The sequence below is a fragment of the Solea solea genome, chromosome 14, assembly GCF_958295425.1.
Source record: "Solea solea chromosome 14, fSolSol10.1, whole genome shotgun sequence".
NCBI classification, from domain to species: Eukaryota; Metazoa; Chordata; class Actinopteri; order Pleuronectiformes; family Soleidae; genus Solea; species Solea solea.
Genome location: NC_081147.1, coordinates 12,526,415 through 12,544,829, shown reverse-complemented (window position 1 = coordinate 12,544,829; position 18,415 = coordinate 12,526,415). Strand labels below are relative to the sequence as shown.

The 18,415-nt window shown below is 42.3% G+C and overlaps 1 protein-coding gene across 2 annotated transcripts; it reads left to right on the top strand.

The window, feature by feature from the left end:
• The first annotated feature begins 1,098 nt into the window (after nucleotides 1–1,098).
• Nucleotides 1,099–17,301, top strand: LOC131472883 (mucin-2). 2 transcript variants are annotated; one of them, XM_058650356.1, is made up of 4 exons: nucleotides 1,099–1,185; nucleotides 5,513–6,664; nucleotides 10,518–12,580; nucleotides 14,209–17,301. In XM_058650356.1, exons 2-4 carry the CDS (start codon nucleotides 6,496–6,498, stop codon nucleotides 15,418–15,420), a joined length of 3,444 nt encoding a protein of 1,147 aa, XP_058506339.1. In that variant the 5' UTR covers nucleotides 1,099–1,185; nucleotides 5,513–6,495; the 3' UTR covers nucleotides 15,421–17,301. The 2 variants fall into 2 exon arrangements, with proteins under 2 accessions (XP_058506339.1, XP_058506338.1); XM_058650355.1 differs by having other exon boundaries at nucleotides 1,153–1,318.
• The last annotated feature ends 1,114 nt before the right edge of the window (nucleotides 17,302–18,415 follow it).

Below are 18,415 nucleotides of genomic sequence, written 5' to 3'. Positions count from 1 at the left end.
ATGAATCACAGGCTGAATACATGCACCAGTAAGCTCATCCTGACTCCTTACACTCATTTATATATAATATATGATATTATTCTGCCTCTGTTTGGTCTTTGTGAGCAGAAACAATCTGTCAGGTTCTGTCAGGCAAAACTATCAGACCTGACTGAGGTGTATACACATTTGTGTGTGTGTGTGTGTGTATACATTGGCAACTTCGGGGTGGGCAAAGTCAAAAACCATTTATCCTGTCACAGCAATGACTGATCGGGTATTTTTATAGCAGTAAAAATTCACTCCTGTCGTAGGTGCCTCTTTGTGTTTTCAGTCGTACTCCAACCTGTTTGCCGACGTCTCGCTTTACTCGCACAATGTTGCCGTTTCCTCAGACTGTCTTGACATAAAAATAATCACTTCCCGCGTGGAGCGCGAGAATGTTGGTGGGTGACACCAGATCTAAACACTGCCGTGTAGAGAGCTGATAGACTTAATCGTGTGAACACATTTAACAATGGGTTGAATGTCACGGACATTTTCTTATATTTAAAAGCTACAGGCACTAGAGTTTTAACTTCCCTGCAAAGAGGCCAAACATTGTGTACCACATGTCACACATGAATGTCCATGAATTACTGTGCTGAACAATACACACACATGGCAAAAAAAAAGAAAGGGGAAAAAAAAAGCTCCTTGGTGCCTCCATGTCAGAGGAAATCATTTTCTGTGTATAAATGTTATTATTCACTGCATCCAGAGCCTGTGGCTTTAGCAGGAACTCAGTCTTACATTTTTTCTTGAATTCTTTCTTTGGATTTCTCTGCCTGGCGTGTATGGCGGGAAAAAATTGTTAAAAAGCGAAAGGACGGGGGAGAAGAGAACAGAGTGGGGCCCACTGGTCCCTCAACATCCTCGTGTTGAATATGAAAATATATTATAGCATAATGTGTTCAGTATGCAAGCTTGAAGGAAACCATATGAAAAGCTCCCAGACAAAGAACCCTCTGTGTTCCAACTGACCCCCCCCCCCCCCCCCCACCCAACCCCTTCCAACCCCATCCTTCGTCTGTTTCAATCGGGAGAGAGAGAGAGGGAGCGAGAGCAGAGGTAAAAGGGGGAGGGTGTGTGTGTCGAGTCGAAGGAACTGAAAAGGGGCAGTACGCACTCATGCTGCCTCACACAGACAGACCCACTACAGTACAGGTGAGCAGCATGATTTAGCTCAGCACACACCAAACAGGAAGGAGCATCAAATCCTGGAATTGTATCTGTCGCTGTGAGACTGTGATCGCTGCAGACTTTGTCACCTGCAGCCCATTATATTTATCTATACGGGGTAAGACACTATCTTTGCTTGGAGGGTGAAAGAAAGGGAATGTGGTGAACTAACACAGAAGAGGAGGGGAAACTTTGAGAGTCTTTGTCTGTGCAGATGACAAACATCTGGCTGCTGTTTTTCTCCCCCCCCCCCCTCGTTGAAGGCTGGGGCTGGCGGGCCACATTAGCACTGTGGTTACTGATATCCAAGTCTATTGTCCTGTCTGTGTGGAGCCTGGGGTTTGGCCAGGTTATAGAGTTGAACGGCACTGTGTAACATTAGAGTGTGTATCTAATTAAAGACCCGCTGGAGACTGTATTGACTTACATATATAAGTAATTGCTTCCTGTTAACACAACAGGTGAGACCCATTAACTGCTTTACAGGGGGGCAATGGCAGGTTTTGTTCAGTCATATGTTATATATGTATACATATATATATATATATATATATATATATATATACATATATATATATATATATATATATATATATACATATTAGTGAATGATAGTCTTTAGGTTTTGCCACAACTGAAGATGTTTTGAAACTCAAATGTCTTGATATAAAGTGAATATGTGCCAAAACAAAACTCAATAACATTTTCCAAACAATTCTTGCTGTGTTAATATTATTTGCACACATTTTTACTACATTTTGTTTTTTACAATTTATAAGACATGCATTTACTTCCTTCCTTTCATGTCTGACAGTTTTCAGATCATAACACTGATGGTTTTCGAGGGTTCCTCCCCTCTTGGCAGCAGATCATACGCGCTTACTTCAAGTATTTATCTTTGCCTCTTGAAGTTCCCCACCTGCGGCTGCGAGAGCAGAATGAGCCGCACATGAAGCAGACACTTCATTACAAGGTTTACCTCTGCATGATTTATGAATGCACGCGCAGGCATCCCAAAAAGAGGGAGAGAGAGAGAGAGAGGAAAGGAGACAGTTGTGACTTTCATTGGCGTCTGTGCCTCTGCAATGTTTTAGATGTCAGTCATCAGCCGGCACAAGCTGAGGCATGTTGACTATCACAGCCTCCTGAGGAATTATGAACCAGGAATGCCAATTTCAGAGCACTATCCAAAAATATTTCATATTGCTGCAAGGGCCCTTGAATGGCTCCTGTGTCTGAGAGAGAGAGTGAAGGAGGGAGAGAGAGAGAGAGAGAGAGAGAGAGAGAGACATTGATAGGCCTTGATAAAGCCTTTCTGCCATTCACAACTAAATGGTTTTTGCATGCCAAACCGTAAAGGAGCAGTGCAAAGACATGATAGTAGACACATAGCAGCTCCGCCTCCATGGGATTCAGTCATAAAGGTTTGCTCGTCAGGGTCCTGACCACATGTTGCATCATACACTTGTTGACGGATGGACTGTGCAGCCTTTCAGTGGCCAGAATGCATTTTTCCACTTTCCCATTGAAGTCAGCCTCATCAACACGTGCACCCAGAGCAGTAGATGATGTACAGATGCCGTACTCACTCTCACTCACTCACTCACTCACTCACTCACTCTTTTACTGCTTTATCCTCAACATGAGGGTTGCGGTGGGCGCTGGTGCCAATCTCAGTTGACGTAGGGCGAAAGGCAGGCTACATTCTGGACAGGTCAATCAGTCAATCACAGGGCCACACAGACAAACAACCATTCACTCTCACACTCACACCTACGGTCAATTTAGAGTGTCCAATTTATCTAATCTAAAACCGGAGAACCCGGAGAAAACCCACACACACATGGGGAGCAGATGCCAAAATGAATTTCATGTATTGGGTGACTGACATTCTTCCTGTATTCTTGTTACTGATGCCGATGTGTAACAAATGAATAAGACAAACGGCCGAAAGGGACAGATGAATAATTACAGTTTGTGCAGCTGCCAAAGCCTTTCGTTTGTGTGTCATCACTATGTGAGACATGCTGCTGGGAGCTGTGGGATAGATCTGCCGTCTGCATATGAATCTGCCGTGTACTGATGATGTACAGGAACTGGTTGATTACACACTAAAGTGGCCTATGGGCCAGACTGTAAATGATACCCTTGGCTCTAGTCATAGAGGTCAGTGGGTGGCACAGGAAAGGTGTGCAGTGGTGGGCGCTGAGGAGCGGCACAGGTGGGCACTGTAAAATACCTTTTCATCTTCAAGGTAATTGTAGGGTAGAAGGGGAAAGAGGAGAGATGACATCAAATCTTAGGTATGGCAAGTAGATAGGGATCAGTTAGGGCAGAGTAGATATCACAAGTGTGTCTGGGTGGAATACAACAGTCAGGATGGAAATTAAGAAACTGGGAGAAAAGAGAAAAAAAAGAAAAGAATTTACAGAGTCCATATGTTTGTTTTCCGGCCCAGAGTGATTGTGCTTCCCTGCTGATGTCAAATTTTCCCTACATCTGTTCTTTGTCCAACGCTTTCTTGACTAAGAGAGAATAATAAACCATATTTTAATCAGTGTGTTACAGCATGAGGAGCAGAGGAAACCTTTGACACATGTTGACCTCTGTTCTCTTTGATTTCAGGGGGCATATTGCAATATTTCTACTAGCTTGAGGAACGGCTAAAAGTGTAGCATGTTGACAATGAACCTCAAAAAGTGTTGGAAGCTTAGTTTATCTGCGTTATCTTTGAAAAGACATTTTCCAGTTTCATTTGACACATGTTCATTTGATAGCTCACATTTGTGCTGTGTCTTGTTTTCTGATTCTCTTTTCTTTTCGTTTCTTAGAGCACTGGCTCAATGAACACTGAGTAGGCAAGGCTAAAAAAAAAAACCCACTATTTTCTTCTTGACCTGATTGAATTAATTTGTATTATTAGTGGGGGCAGCTAAAAGTAAACGTTAACTTAATAAAAAACATATTGTTGTACATTTTACAATTTTAAGAAGATGCTGAACGGACATGCGATGACCACTGGTGTTATTCAGTTTTGGAAGGAAACAAATACATATTGTCTCCGTCCAGGAAGACAATGTACGTTACAGATGAGATTCAGATCCATCACAGCGTGGATTGCACATCTGCGGGAATCAGAGGGCTGTTGTGATGAAGGTCTAAACAGTGATGACCTTTATCTCTACTCTCTTGGCACAACAGTCAGCTAAACTGTGGACCATTTTTGTGTCTCTTCTGCAGGGAGGTGGGGCATTGTTTTGTTTGGTTTTGATTGTGTTCAGGGGCCAACGAGCAGCACCTCCCACAGGCCGCCATGACTCAGATGTCATGTCGGACAGCGTCTCCGCACAACACAGTCTTCAAGGGATGCAAACTAATTTAGTGTGCTAGCACACCTTGTGAAAAGATGAACATGGACATGGTTGCTATACCTCTGAGAGACCTCTGAAAATGAAAAATAATGATTATGTGTATGTGTGTGTGTGTGGCTCTCAGCACTCTCGGGTGTTACAGTGGTGACTCACTAACAAAAACAAATGCAACCCTGATCAGATTCAAGGAGAGGCAAGTCTGATCAAGGACAAGGACGTGCAAGCACAAATTATCGTCTCAAACTCTGCCAGTGGGTCCTAATATCTGTGAAGGTGAAATGTAATGAAATGGTTTATTGAATAAGAGGAAAGAATGCATAGGATGTCACTGCAGGATATTCCATTTTCTTTCACTTCACGCTGCATAGAAATGTTTCATCCGTGTGTTCTGTGTCTTACTGTAGACACAGACTCTGAGATAAAGCTAATTATTTGCCAGGTTTTATACAGACTTGTGACATTAATGCCCTTATAAAAAGTGACCTTCATCCCTTATGCCAGAGATATTATTATGAGTTTTTTCTGACTTTTATGGCAGCATCTTCTCATTTCCTACTACACCCTTGAACTTAAGTTCAAAGTGAGAATGCCCATCATGACTTTTATTGTCTCTAAAAATGGACTTGCGTTTTCAAATGTTGTCTTCTGGAGCCGAAGCTGAGAATATTGAAAAGTTTGTCAGACCTGTTTCTCATTGAACAGAGCTCTGTTGCAATTTGTGCGGAAAATAGGATGATTATATTTACAGTCTCTGCACAAATCATTGCGAATAAACTGATGGACAATGGAAAAAGTCTGCCAACCGTGTGAATATCATTAATAACTGTGATGTAACATCTGGCCTTTGTCTGTGTAAATTCCACAATAAATTAACATAACTGTAGAATTTGAATGCTTTTGACTTTGGTGAACTAATCCTGCTTATTTCTCATGTTTTGCAGGTGATCCAAGTGGACGTGGAGGGAGATTAGCTGGAGTGACCTTTCCTTCCCTCAGTCTGTCCTTTTGCCACCAGCTCAGTTCATCAAATGCAAAACTGAGTGAAGAGTCGGGATTTTAGACGCAAAACCAAGAAAGTCTGAATGGAGGAGCTGCTGCCCACAAAGTTACTGAATTCATGACAAATCCATAATTCTGGATGCATTTTTCTATAACAAAACTGTCTGCAAATGAATTTTGAGGCTCTGAGGAGAAATCAGTCCATGGAATGACCTTTCCAGAGTGAACTGTTATTACTCACATGCACCTAACAGCAGGAAGTTGCCATATACACAGTCCGCCTTCACGTCACTGCAGAGTTATGATCCCAAAGATAAAGGGCAGAGCCCTTTCTCCGAGAGAGAAATAATCTGCGTGCCGGCGATAGGGATGTAGACGAAAAGCATGTTTTGGTGACCAAAATAGCAGAGAGGGAAGAGCAAAGTCTGGGAAAAGGAAAAAGGAGGACTCAAAGGGAGAAGGCTGGACTGTTTTGTCATTCTAGGAACAGATGATTTGTAACAGAGCACAACAAACTTGTGCAGCTTTTGTGGCAGCTGTCCATGGGAACTCATCCAAGACACAAAGCTCACCCTGCTGGGAGGTACTGTAAGAAAGAGAGAAACACTTCAAGACGACCAAAAAGAGAGCACGCTTCTCTCATTTAATTTTAGCTCAGCAACATTTGGAAGGACTTCTGGATTTCCATGATCGGAGGAAGCAACCTGTAACAGTGAACTTTTCTTGCTGTGTTTGCCTATGCTTCTCAAACTTTCTGGCTGCCTGCTAGTAAGGAGTAAAACCTCCCATCCTTCAACTGAATTGGTGGTTTCCTCTTATCAGGAGAGAAGATTTATCTGACAACAACGAATCCGTCACATTTCCTTCTGCTGTGGGCTTCTATTTTTTCCCCTGCTGCAGCAGAGACGTTAAAGTTTGGGTAGCGATGGAGATGAAGACGGGACACACGTCCGTCAGGAGAGGGGTGAGCTGGAGTCCAGGAGAAATTACAAAACCTCTCCAGGCAACACAAGACATGGACACTCCTGGGACAGAGTGCAATGCATTGTGGGAGAAGACAGGATTCAACAAAGAAAAGATGAGCCGGAAAACAAGTAAGTGTTTGTTTGTCTGGCATTTAATTGGAAAGCAGTTACTCTGCGACGTCCTAATGCAGAAATGTCACCGTAAATACATCTCAGGAGTTTGTTTGCAGAGCAGCCGTACAGCTACAGTATTTAACTTCAGTCATTATTACAGATAACTTACAACTGAGAGGAGCAGGCGGCAAATAAAGAAAACAGGCAACTCTGCCTCATCTCTGCAACTTGACACAGTGAAATGCTCAATGAAACATCTGTTTCCATGCTGTAAGGAGACAGGCTGTCCTAACAGAAATGGAAATGCAATCATGCATCACTGCAAAGGGCCAGACTTGATATACAACACAGCCACAGACAATAATAGGCTAACTTGTGGGGGGTTTGGAAACTTTGTCAGACCTTTCTCTTTTACTTTCACAAGTGTCGACTCCAAAAAGAGGGAGGTAACATCAATACCACATCATTATGCTGTTAAAAAGCATTATTAAAACAGCAACTTCAACAACAAAACAATAGTCATTGTTGACACTGAGCTGGTGGGGAAGTAAAACACAAAGGTCATGACCATTAAATAACTGTTATGTCGCCAAGGCCCAGATAAACATCTCGCCTCTGCACTTCCAACGCTTTTCTCATCACTCATTATGCACTAATTGGTTCCCTCACAAGTGCTGCAAAGGAACAAACGTCAACTCCACCTTTGCTGAGACCACAGTCATGAAGCACAGGAGCAACAATATTAGCAGCAGCGCTGGATTTCAACCTGTGGGCTGGACTTGTGTTTCCCCATGGGATCCACCGGGGGTTTTTCAGTCTGGTAAAATCCCAGGACCTCTGTTAATCCTCGTCTTTCCATTCCGTTTCACACATCACCCACGGGGGCTGGTGCTGTCATCCCACACAGCCATCGCCCACAGAAGTAAAACATCCGACAGGGGTAATCTGACCTCTGATACACAAAAGCATGGTTGGCCCCCGGATTTAAAATCCTCCCACTGTGGGGGAGTGTTCCAGTCTTGGTGATGGGATCAAGGGCAGAGGGATATAGAGTAAGCTAGGTAGAAAATGGAGGGTGGACAATGAGATGTGCAGGCTCTTGCATCATCGAGGGCTGAGTTTGTCATTTTTGGAGGGCAGGAAAGGAATTTCCTTTCCGGCTCACGGCCCAGAGGAGTCATAGAGGGCAGATACTGGGGTGAGGAGAGTTCACAGAAAACACACACATGGTGTGTTGATATCCAGACAGACATGGAGGACAGCAGAGGTGCTGGAGCTCTGGTGTCCCAGTGGTAGGTTCCCTTTCCCACTTCAAAGAGTGCTACAAGGGTCAAAGTCTCTCCCCTACCATCACAGGATATTAGACAGAGATTAGCCGCTCGATGCTCACCATTGATTGGATATTCCTCCAGAACTGTCAAAAGAGAGTCTTCAACTTCAATACTTTCTCAACTACAGCTCAAGCTTTTTTTCCTCAGAGGTATGTCTCCGTTTCTATAATAAGTGGAAACCCTGTGGAGGCAGTGGTAGCACAGAATTTTTTTAATAGTGAATCAGAGCTGGAGGCTGAGTGACAGACACACAGCACAGCCTCCAGCTACAGGCCTCCTCCTCCCCCCTCCTCCTCCTCCTTCTCCTCCTCCTCTCCCTGCCGGTCTGTGTGCTGGACTGGAGAGCAAGAAATTGGATCCCATGTCTCGGTCTCTGTACAGAAAAGGGGGTCTGAAGCGATCAGGCGCAGTTAAATTGAAAACTTTCCTGGAGGTACTAGAAAACAGCGGAGCTCTGAGTTTTGACATGAAAAAGGTAAGAGATTAGATTAAAATCCAGCCAGACGAATTTAACTTTCTATTAACTCTTAGCGAATGAGTTTTATATAAAGCAGCACTGTTGGCACTTGCCTGTTCAGTTGCAGAAAATGGGACTCCTGAAACAGAGGACAACATCCATTAAGTTTCATCAAAACTAAAAAAGTTATGTCTGATTCTTTTCAAAGTTTAGCCTATGCTGTGATCTGTAATATGCAACTCATTTCTATTAATTTATTGGTTATCGATGACATCTTATCTGTACAGACAAAGTGGCTTGTATTGTTTAATATTACTTAAGTTATATACAAATAAAATCAACGGAAAAAGAGATAAAAGTCTGAATTTCAGAAAGTGTATAACACGTATAATCTGGTCATGGGCTTATTCACTGATGAGATTTGCACCTGCATGTTCCGTGATTAAGCCTGGCTCACAGCAGAGGTTGATGTTTACAGTGGAGACATTTCATTTCATGCCTCACCGCTCAGGTATATTCTGGTATAAGCATGCGTCATAAACACTAAGCGACAAATAAAAGTCATCATTTGGACCTGTGAAGGTCTCCCCGCTCGTATTGACAACCTTGATAAAAGGCTGCGAGGGTACAGCGGGTACCTGTGTGACAGGACTGTTTTCATGTCTCTGCAGCAACTTATGAAAAGGAAAGTGATTCATGCTCTTGCCAATATCACTGTGGGGAGAGCTTGTTTTAAAGGTTGTGTGATAATTGTTTTATCCTTTGTTATATTGCTGTCACAAAGATATCAAATGGTTGATATACCCCTCTCCTGGTGGTGTCACACTCCATCTTTCCTCTGTCAGTGTCGAGTTGACTAATACAAAATGACACTGCATTACCTTGCAGACATGACTACAGTCACCATCAAAGGTTTTAAAATGGCTATAAATTATCTAAATGGAACCCATTGTTACTCTTTGTCTATGAAAAGTAAGAAAAATACGTTTAACTTTAATAGAGTTTATACGAGCTTGCAAAGAGTTAAATGAATAGCTGTGAGGGCAGACTGTAAAAATTAATGACAGATGCATATTATTCCTTCTTCTGGAGGAGTGATCATGTTAGTTTCAGTTGTATCAAATAATGCAGCTGTGGAATATACCACATTATTAAATAAAATGGGGTTTAATATCCTCCACAAGCTAACAGCCATTTTTATTCTCTCAAGATGTAGCTTTGATTTGTCCCCACACAAACTATATTTAAGATGGGAACACTTGATTGTATAGTATGTTTATAGACGGCAGTTGAAAGGTCTCATTTTTGGAGGCTGCAGATTGTAAAAATTGTCTATTAAGGGCTTAAGCTGCAGTGTTGCACGAATTAACTTCAGAGGGAAACCAAAAGCATGTTGGAAGCTCAGGCAGGGAGTTTTCTCAGCAGTGGAGGAATGCTCAGGGAGGGACTATTGCAGATGGCAGAGGAAATAGCTCCACTGCCTGGAATGGAGCTCTTAAGCTCAGAAAACAAACTGTCAGCTATAACCTCGACATATTTCAGCTGTAAATTTCAAAGCAGTCAGCAAACTGCAGAATCACTGTTCTACACTGATGATTTTCTTTGGTCCTACAGAAGACAATGGCCCAAAAATTGCTATTCATATGGGCCAAGAAGCCTTTCTATACTTTCTTACTATTAAACTGTTTATTTGAAGTGTTTCTCTGCATATGTCTGTTAATTATTTGTCTGTGGCCCCAGTCTGCTGATTCAAGTGTCCTCAAAACTGTATGTTGTTGCTGGAGAGGTTGAAATAAAAAGTTGTGCAAAGAATAATAAAAAACATATGGTTCAGAAATGTGGGTTGTAAAGAGAAAATTCAACCCCAGACTTGTTAAAAAATTTGTCCCTGCTGATTCTCTCTATTTGGACATGAAAGCACTGTGGTGAGCTTTAATTAGATGTCGAGGGAGTGGTATTTCTTTGAATAGGAGACAAAAGTCCCCAAAAGTTAGGACAGTTTTGATTATTAATCAAACATTTCTGTTTTTATCTCACTGATCAGGGTGTCTATTTTCTCTCCCTGTCCCTTTCACTTTAGATCTGACTCGGAGTGCCAGTTTATCAGAGAAGGAACTCAAAGAGGCTCGAGTCAGGAGCCAGATCATTGCCACTCAGCTCACCGTCCCTTCCAACTCTAGCTCCCGAGGCGTGCAGCTCTTCAACCGCCGCAAGCAGAGAGTCAACGCCTTCACGCTTGAAAGCTGTGGAGAGGGGTCACAAGAGGACAGGGTAGAGAATGTGAAAACTGAACCCTCGTCTAACAAACCAACATGGGCAGAGAGGAGCCGTGAGGAAAAAGATAGAGATCTCAACATTAAGAATAGCTCCACAAAATCACTCTTCCCAACACCTATAAAGGTCCCTACAGTAGGTGATATCATGGAGGAACCACATACAGATTTCCACAGAGAAGAGGACTTAGAGGAGAGTGTTATCCAAGAGAGGCACTTCCTTCCTGTCAAGGAAGAACAGGATGAAGACAAAGAGTCAGGAGATAAAATTCATGAGGAGAAAGTCAAGGATGAGATTCCCCCTGGAAATTATAACAGTGATCCAGTCATGATGGGGCATGTCGAGGGGGGGGTAGGGATAACAGGGCCAGCTCCCAGTGGAGTGCTTCTTAGTGGCTGCCACAGCACCTCTGGATCAGACAGGGTGTTTGTGTCCACATCCAAGCAGACAGGCACCATCACCAACAGAAGTGCCAGACCCTTTTTCTCCCCACCAACAGTACAGTCTTCAGAGGAAACCAACCCTGTCATGGACACCCCACCTCCTCCTTCTTACAACACTCCTCCTCTGCCTGCTTTCACAGCTCCACAACCTGTGGCATTCTCATCTCCACCTCCGCCTCCATCATATCCCATGCCACCTCTCCCAGCCTTTACAAACCAACCTCTACAGGCCTACTACTCCAGTCCACCTACGATGTCTCCTGTGACTTCCCCTTCCTCCCATCCACCATCTCAGTTCCCAGTTTCTCCTGTATCTCCCCATCCACCCAACCCTCATTATTGCCCTCCCACAGCCCCAAAGCCATCCACCTTCATTCCTCAGCCCTCCGGTGAGAGGAAGTCAATAATAACAATTAAAACAGGAATACTTGAGGAAGGGACTGCAAGGAGGGCAACTAAGAAGTCAATGTTCACATTCAAACAGAAACCGGTGGTAGCTCCAAACCCTGAGCTGCTGACTTTGGTGCAAGGTGTGGATGAAAGGAAGAAACACGGACATAGATCGGTGCCTGAGCCTACGCCTGAGGAAGAGTTACTGGCTCTGGGTGCAGAGGCCTCCAACTTCCTCGCCAAGGAAGAAGATAAGGCAGAGGGGGCTAAAGCTCCAGAGTGGGCTTCATGCCTTAGGAGCTCCAGGACTGAACCCAGGGCAGAGCACAGACTAGAGCAGAACCTTACCAACGTTTCAGGAAAGGGGGCTGAGCTGTTTGCCAAGCGTCAATCCAGGATGGAGAAATATGTTGTTGATAATCAGAGTGCAAATCAAACGAGGTCTCTGTCTCCCACAATGTCTTTACCACCATCTTGGGTTTACCCATCCAACATGCCTGGGAGGGTCAAGGCCATTGCTAAAAATTCTGACATGACAGCTCAGTTTTCACAAAATTTAAAGACCCAACAAGCCGTGAAGCAAAAACCCAGGCCAAAAGCTCCAGTACCACAGCCAGTTCCAGAATCACCACCTTTAGAAAACGGATGCTCCAAGATAGAGATGGACCTGTCAAGGCACCGACCTTACCAGCTTAACCCATCCCTCTTCACATTTACCCCAGTCAAAGACCACCCCATTAGTACACTACCCAGAGGAGCCCCACAAGCCAAGAGCCAGATCACCAACCAAACCTTCTCCAGACAGACTTCATTATCTAGCAAACCTCCTTCTCACTTCAATACTCAGTGCATGTCTCCTCAGCTGCCCCTCAGCCCCACAGGAGGAGCAGAGTATTATTCACATCCAGCCTCTGTGCAGCCACGGGTTAGATCTGCTATGTCTGCCTTTTCTCCAGAGCAAGTGTCCTCTCCCCGGTCAGGGGTCCAGGCACCAAAGCCCACATTTTCTGCCAAGAAGGCAGGGATTACACCACAGGTGTGGAAACCTTCTGTGTATCGTTTTTAGAAAATGTGTTTTCATTAGAGTTTAGATCTTTTTTTGCACACAGTTGTAGAGCTAATCATTCATTGCACTTTTACTTAAACTTGTGCCTTCTTCTTGTGCCTCTTCTTTTTCGTACCATCTCTGGCATTGTCAATACACAGTATAGCCAATGTCACATGTCACAAAATATTACAAATATGCACTGAATATTCACTTGTTCGTCTCCATATGAAGAAACAACTTAAAAGTAAAAATTATTTCTATTTAAAATAAAATAAACTGTGCCTTGAACTAATCACTTAAGTGCTATACCCAAAGCTGCTATGCACGTCAGCACTTCACTTCTATTTCAATTGCATTCTAAAATATGATGAGAAAACTTCACACTTTTTCCATTTCCCCCCCACTTTTCCTCCCAGTTCTGTGGTCACTAGGGTGTTGCTGCTTCACAAAGCACTTTAACAGATGGTCTGGCATCTGCTTTATGATCCAAGATTTGCAATTTAATGCTGCTCACTGACATGAGAGTTACAGTGCGAGAGCTCCTTTTATGTCTCGATGTCTTCGGGGTTATATACTCTGTTTTCCAGCTTTTCCTACCTAAATATATGGTGTGTACTCTGATTATTTGATGTTTCAGATCTACAGGCTGCATACTAATTTACACATACATGTTTTTTATTTTGTGACACTAAGCAGTTATTCCTTAAGCATATTTTCATAGGATGTCATCAGTCACTGACAGTTTATGCACGTTTCCATTCATAAAGCTTGATTTACTTCTCTCTTCTGCTGTTATTGTTTCTGCTGATTTTTGTGTTATACTGCATTTTCCCTTCTCCGATTAAAGCTGCTAACATTGTGCTGTGAACTCTTCCTCTTTCTACTTATTTCTTGACTTCACTGACTTCCTCTCACTGTAAGTTCCTTCTTATTCCTGTTTCTTCCTGTCACTGCAAAAACATGGATACACCATTAAATCCAATGTCATCATTAAGTAGTTTACAGGAGCCAGATGTATTTAGGACTTAACACAAAATAATCTGGTTTGTGTGTATTTGTGTTGAGGCCTGACCCTCAGTCTTGTTTTATCTTCAGGGGATCAGACCTTTGGACAAATGGTATGACCTTTGACCTGGGTCTTGTTTCTTTTACTGATGCCCTGAACATTTGAAACATGACCACATCATAAAAGACCTTAACTTGTCAGGGTACTGATCTCAGTTCAGCCTCTAACTACAGACTGGCATAATATTATTATGCTAAGCATAGATGGTTAGCAAAGCACAGAATGTTAAGATCAGTTGAGTAAGTTCATATCTCCGTAAAGGTTAACCACCTCAGAGAGGCCAGATTACAGTAACCTGAGAGAGACACCAAAGAAGCGGGACCAAGTACACTGGTGGCCAGGCTAAGCACAAATAGGAGAAGGGAATAAATACACTGAGATCAGACTGAACATGTACTGCATATATTATTTTATCAAAATACATTTACTGAGAGAATATAAATGTTTCATGAATGAATGTGATATTGGTCTTCTTGCACATTAAATATGTACATATATTTTTCAACCATCTACCCTAAGAATAAACTAAAGTATTTGTTATTGCCAACAGACATCAAAGGACTCAACTGTAGGTGAGACCTCCAGTGAGACTACCACACCAACCAGGATACCGAATCTTGCCAGACGTTTCAGCAGCCCAGAGGGTCCCAACACAGGAACCTGGACTTCCAGCCTCCAAATGAATTGCCCCTCCAACACCAACACCAACACCTCCAGCTCCATCCATTCAATCACTTCCCCTGTCTCCTCTCCCATGGTTACAAGATGCCTGTCACCCATGACCAATCAGAATATCCACTTTTCCAAAACTAACTCTACACCAACATTCAGACCCTCTCAAACATCTGGAGTCACCCCTCCATGCTCCCCTTGGGGGTCAAGATGTCAGTCCCCAATGGTAAGCCATAATACTTCACATGATGTCCCCATTTCTACATCAAGACCCACCCAGACACACACAGACACAGCTCTTGTCTCTCCTCCGTGGGGCTCAAGGTGCCAGTCCCCAATGGTAAGCCAGAATACTTCCACTAACATCTCCATTTCCACACCCAGAGTCTCACAAACACCTATAACCACATCCCCTATCTCACCTCCTTGGGGGTCAAGATGCCAGTCCCCAATGGTAAGCCAGAATACTTCCTCTACTATCTCCAGTTCCACATACAGACCCTCCCAAACACCAAAAAACACATCTCCTATCTCTCCTCCTTGGGGTTCTCGTTCCCAGTCTCCAGGACTCTCTCATAGCAGTTTACCATTCTCCACCACTAAACCTCTGTACACATCCTCTGCCACCTCTCCTATTCTCCAAACCAAAGACAGTCGCTGCATGTCTCCCACTGTTAATAATTTAGACTCTAAGGCCAACCACCGCCTCCTGGCAAAGAACATAATCAATGCAGCAAAACGTAAAAACAGTCCTTCCCCTGGTGCACTCAGTGGTCACAACCTCCCCATCTCACCTCTGGGAAATTTGCACCATGGGTACGACTGTCACAAACCACCCACAAGCCCCTTCCAGTCACGAGCACTGGGCGCCCAGTCCCCTATCTTCACCAGCCCACCTCCCACCCCGACACAGAGGATCTGCTCTCCTGTGAGGCTTTACAACACTCGCTCGCTCACAGACTCTGATGCCTCTGTTGAGTCTGAAGACTCTGGCCTTCGATCGCCTGGCCCGCACTCCTACAACACCTGTCCCCGAGGCTGGGGCGGCAGCCTGAGGGTGAAGAGAAGCACCGTCTCCACTGATCTGTGAGAGTGTTGCAGGCTGACTTCATGTGTTCATAGACATTTGTGCCATTGCATCAAACAGTAAGAACTGTGGGATGGATGTTTCAGCCGACTAATGTTAAACAAGTTACCTTTCCACAACTTTAATTGCTTTGTGGACAATTTATCAAGGTAGCACTAGCATTTTAATGACTCACATTTCTAGTACAGACTGACAAGAACAAGCTTTTTACATAATGCAGTTGCTGTGGCTTGTATGCTTCATATATACCAAAAAGTGCAAAGACTCAAAATAACCAAAGACATTTGAACTTACTTGAAATTAACATTTCATCTTCACAACAAATATACCTTCACAGTCACTGTTACTATTAAATAGTGTCATGGTTAAGGGGTATTGTATTGATAAATCATTACGGAATTATCTTTGTATTTACTGGTCTTGCACAAGGAAAAATAGAGGGAGACTTTTACTTTGAAGGCATAGAAGGGACACAAATTGATAGTTGTGTAAATACATATCTCTGTATTCAGTATCTTGACTATGCAGTGCTTTGGTTGAGGCATTGTCCTTATGCTGTATTGATAAAGTATCATATCCAACAAATTCATAATGAATACCAATTTAGACGATATTAATTTAAATTAGTTGACATATCTTTTCCATCACAAAAACACAGTGGTAGGTAGGACACATAGTACTCACATATCATACACGGTTTAAGTATTCACCACAGCTTATTATCCATTTTACTCAATGGAAAATAAATAATGTGCATTATTATCACAGTGCAATAATCAGTCTAACGTGACGTACAGTCTATGTGTTGCTTTATGTACTGCATTTGCTAAAATGAATGTAGGGTTTACAGACAGATTGACAATGAATGACAGAGAGAAAGGGCAGTGTAGGTGTAGAATTATGTAAGGAGCAGAGAGCCTAGTCAATGAAGCACTGTGTCAATGCTTCAGGAAAAAAAATCTAAGGGTTTTTTGATGATGAACAATTAAATGAACAAATGTCTCCTGAAGATTTAATGGCAAAATGGAAGGCATATTGATTGTAATAATCATTTTTGAGATTGATGTGTGCATAATTTGGGTGGATTTTGTGCTGATCATCATGTATCAGTAATGTTTAGGAGAATGTTGTATGTTGAGAGATGTGTTTGTGAGAAAAGGAGCAAAAGAAATGGATTTTAAGTACATATGAGACTATAATGTGCATTATCTTTAACTTCTGAAGTTTGATTTTATACTTGATTTGCACTTCTGTTCATTCCATTTCCGCAGCTAAGTTTGCATTGTCTAAAACTTGATTTGCCCAAGGGGTGACAATCACAATAACACCAGCAAATAAACACTACATTCCTGCACCATAAAACATGGTGATATGATGCTAGCTTCTAACCACAGTGAGCTTTCTGCTTTGAATGTGGAATAGCTGAATTCCATCTTCAAGCATCTTGCCCAGTCCAGCAGCAGCAGCAGCAGCAGCAGCAGCAGCAGCAGCAGCAGCAGCAGCAGCAGCAGCAGCAGCAGCAGCAGCAGCAGCAGCAGCAGCAGCAGCAGCAGCAGCACACAACAGATCATTCTCTCATTCCCTGACACGCAGGCCAAATATGCATCAGCACATTTCTAAATATTTTCTTCAGTGTGTGTTCAGAGTGACAGGGACATCTGCTACATATTGGCCTGGCACCTTCAGCAGGATTAAGAATATCACTGTCACGGATTAGTTTCAACCTGGTTCACCTCTTGGCTTTTACAAGCTTCTTTTTCCAAGATGATTTTCCTCAACGATTGCAAACCTGCATTTTATCATAACAGCTCACATTGTTTTTTCATAACTGTAACATTTCTGAAAATTATTGCAAAATAAAAAGTGATGATGCAGTTTAAATTATTCAGAGTTTGTTGTTATTATTTTTGATACGCTGATCATTTCCCCTTTCATTTTTTTTTAATCAAAAATTAAACATTAGGGGGGTCAACAATTGAACTGACAACAATTCATACACATGAGGGCCCAAACATTTATATTGTTATATGAGTCTTAATATCATTTGTAATTACTATTGTGTACGTTATTTACCCTTTATACAGTAGGTCAATAACAATTAATATACATGACTCTCCATTCATAATGTTAATTTAGTCTTATTATTATGGTTTAAGTTATTTATCCTTTATTATGCACTGCAAATGCCACCCACACAAAGATTAATATTTCATAACCTATTTAACAGCCCCCTATTAAAGCTGTGTGGCAGTCTATTAAGTAAACAATATATTGGTGTTGCTCAATAGTAACGTAATAATATTTTTAAGAAATTACAATTTTCAGACACACTAGCAACAAAACCAACATCTGCACAGGCGTTGTTTGTTACCAAAATTAATGACAAATGTAGAGGCTCAGGCTCAACCACAGCACTGGCAGACTATTTTCTTTGGTTTTACTGTTGAATGTACAGCACTCTTGTCTGTGCAGCACTCTACATATTTGTGGTGATACTTATTAGGCTGAAATGCCCTCTAACAAGCAACTCCCCAGGGAACCAAAAAAAAAATCAAAGCCACACTTACAAAGGTTCATAGACTGCCATCTGTTGGAGTCCAGACAGAAGTTCAAATGAAGCAACACTGAGCTGATTCTGGAAATGCAACAGTTTGCGTCATGGAGCTCTTTTAATGATTTTATGTTTTTTCATATCACTTAAATGATGCAATTACTCTTGCAAGAAAGTTTAGTAGGAAATTACAAGAAATAACAAAAATGTAGAGGACAATTTCATGAAAATATACAACATTTAGAGTTCATTAGAACCTTTTCACTGCAGAGATTAGAAAAGCACAGGTATGATGTATGACTTAGGCCAATGAAATATCAGAATACGTGCATGGACAAAAGCCTTTGTTGTTTAGAAATAAGGTCGACAAAAATATATTAAAAAAAAAACCCTGAAGAAATAGTAAAGCACATAATTATTTCTTGATAAATATGTCAAATTATAGTT

Bases quoted from the DNA above. Each gene is read 5' to 3' on its own strand.
- LOC131472883 (XM_058650356.1), top strand. From the start codon at position 6,496: ATGGAGATGAAGACGGGACACACGTCCGTCAGGAGAGGGGTGAGCTGG. The intron at 6,665-10,517 runs GTAAGTGTTTGT...CTTTCACTTTAG, and splicing joins AAAGATGAGCCGGAAAACAA to ATCTGACTCGGAGTGCCAGT. The intron at 12,581-14,208 runs GTGTGGAAACCT...TATTGCCAACAG, and splicing joins AGGCAGGGATTACACCACAG to ACATCAAAGGACTCAACTGT.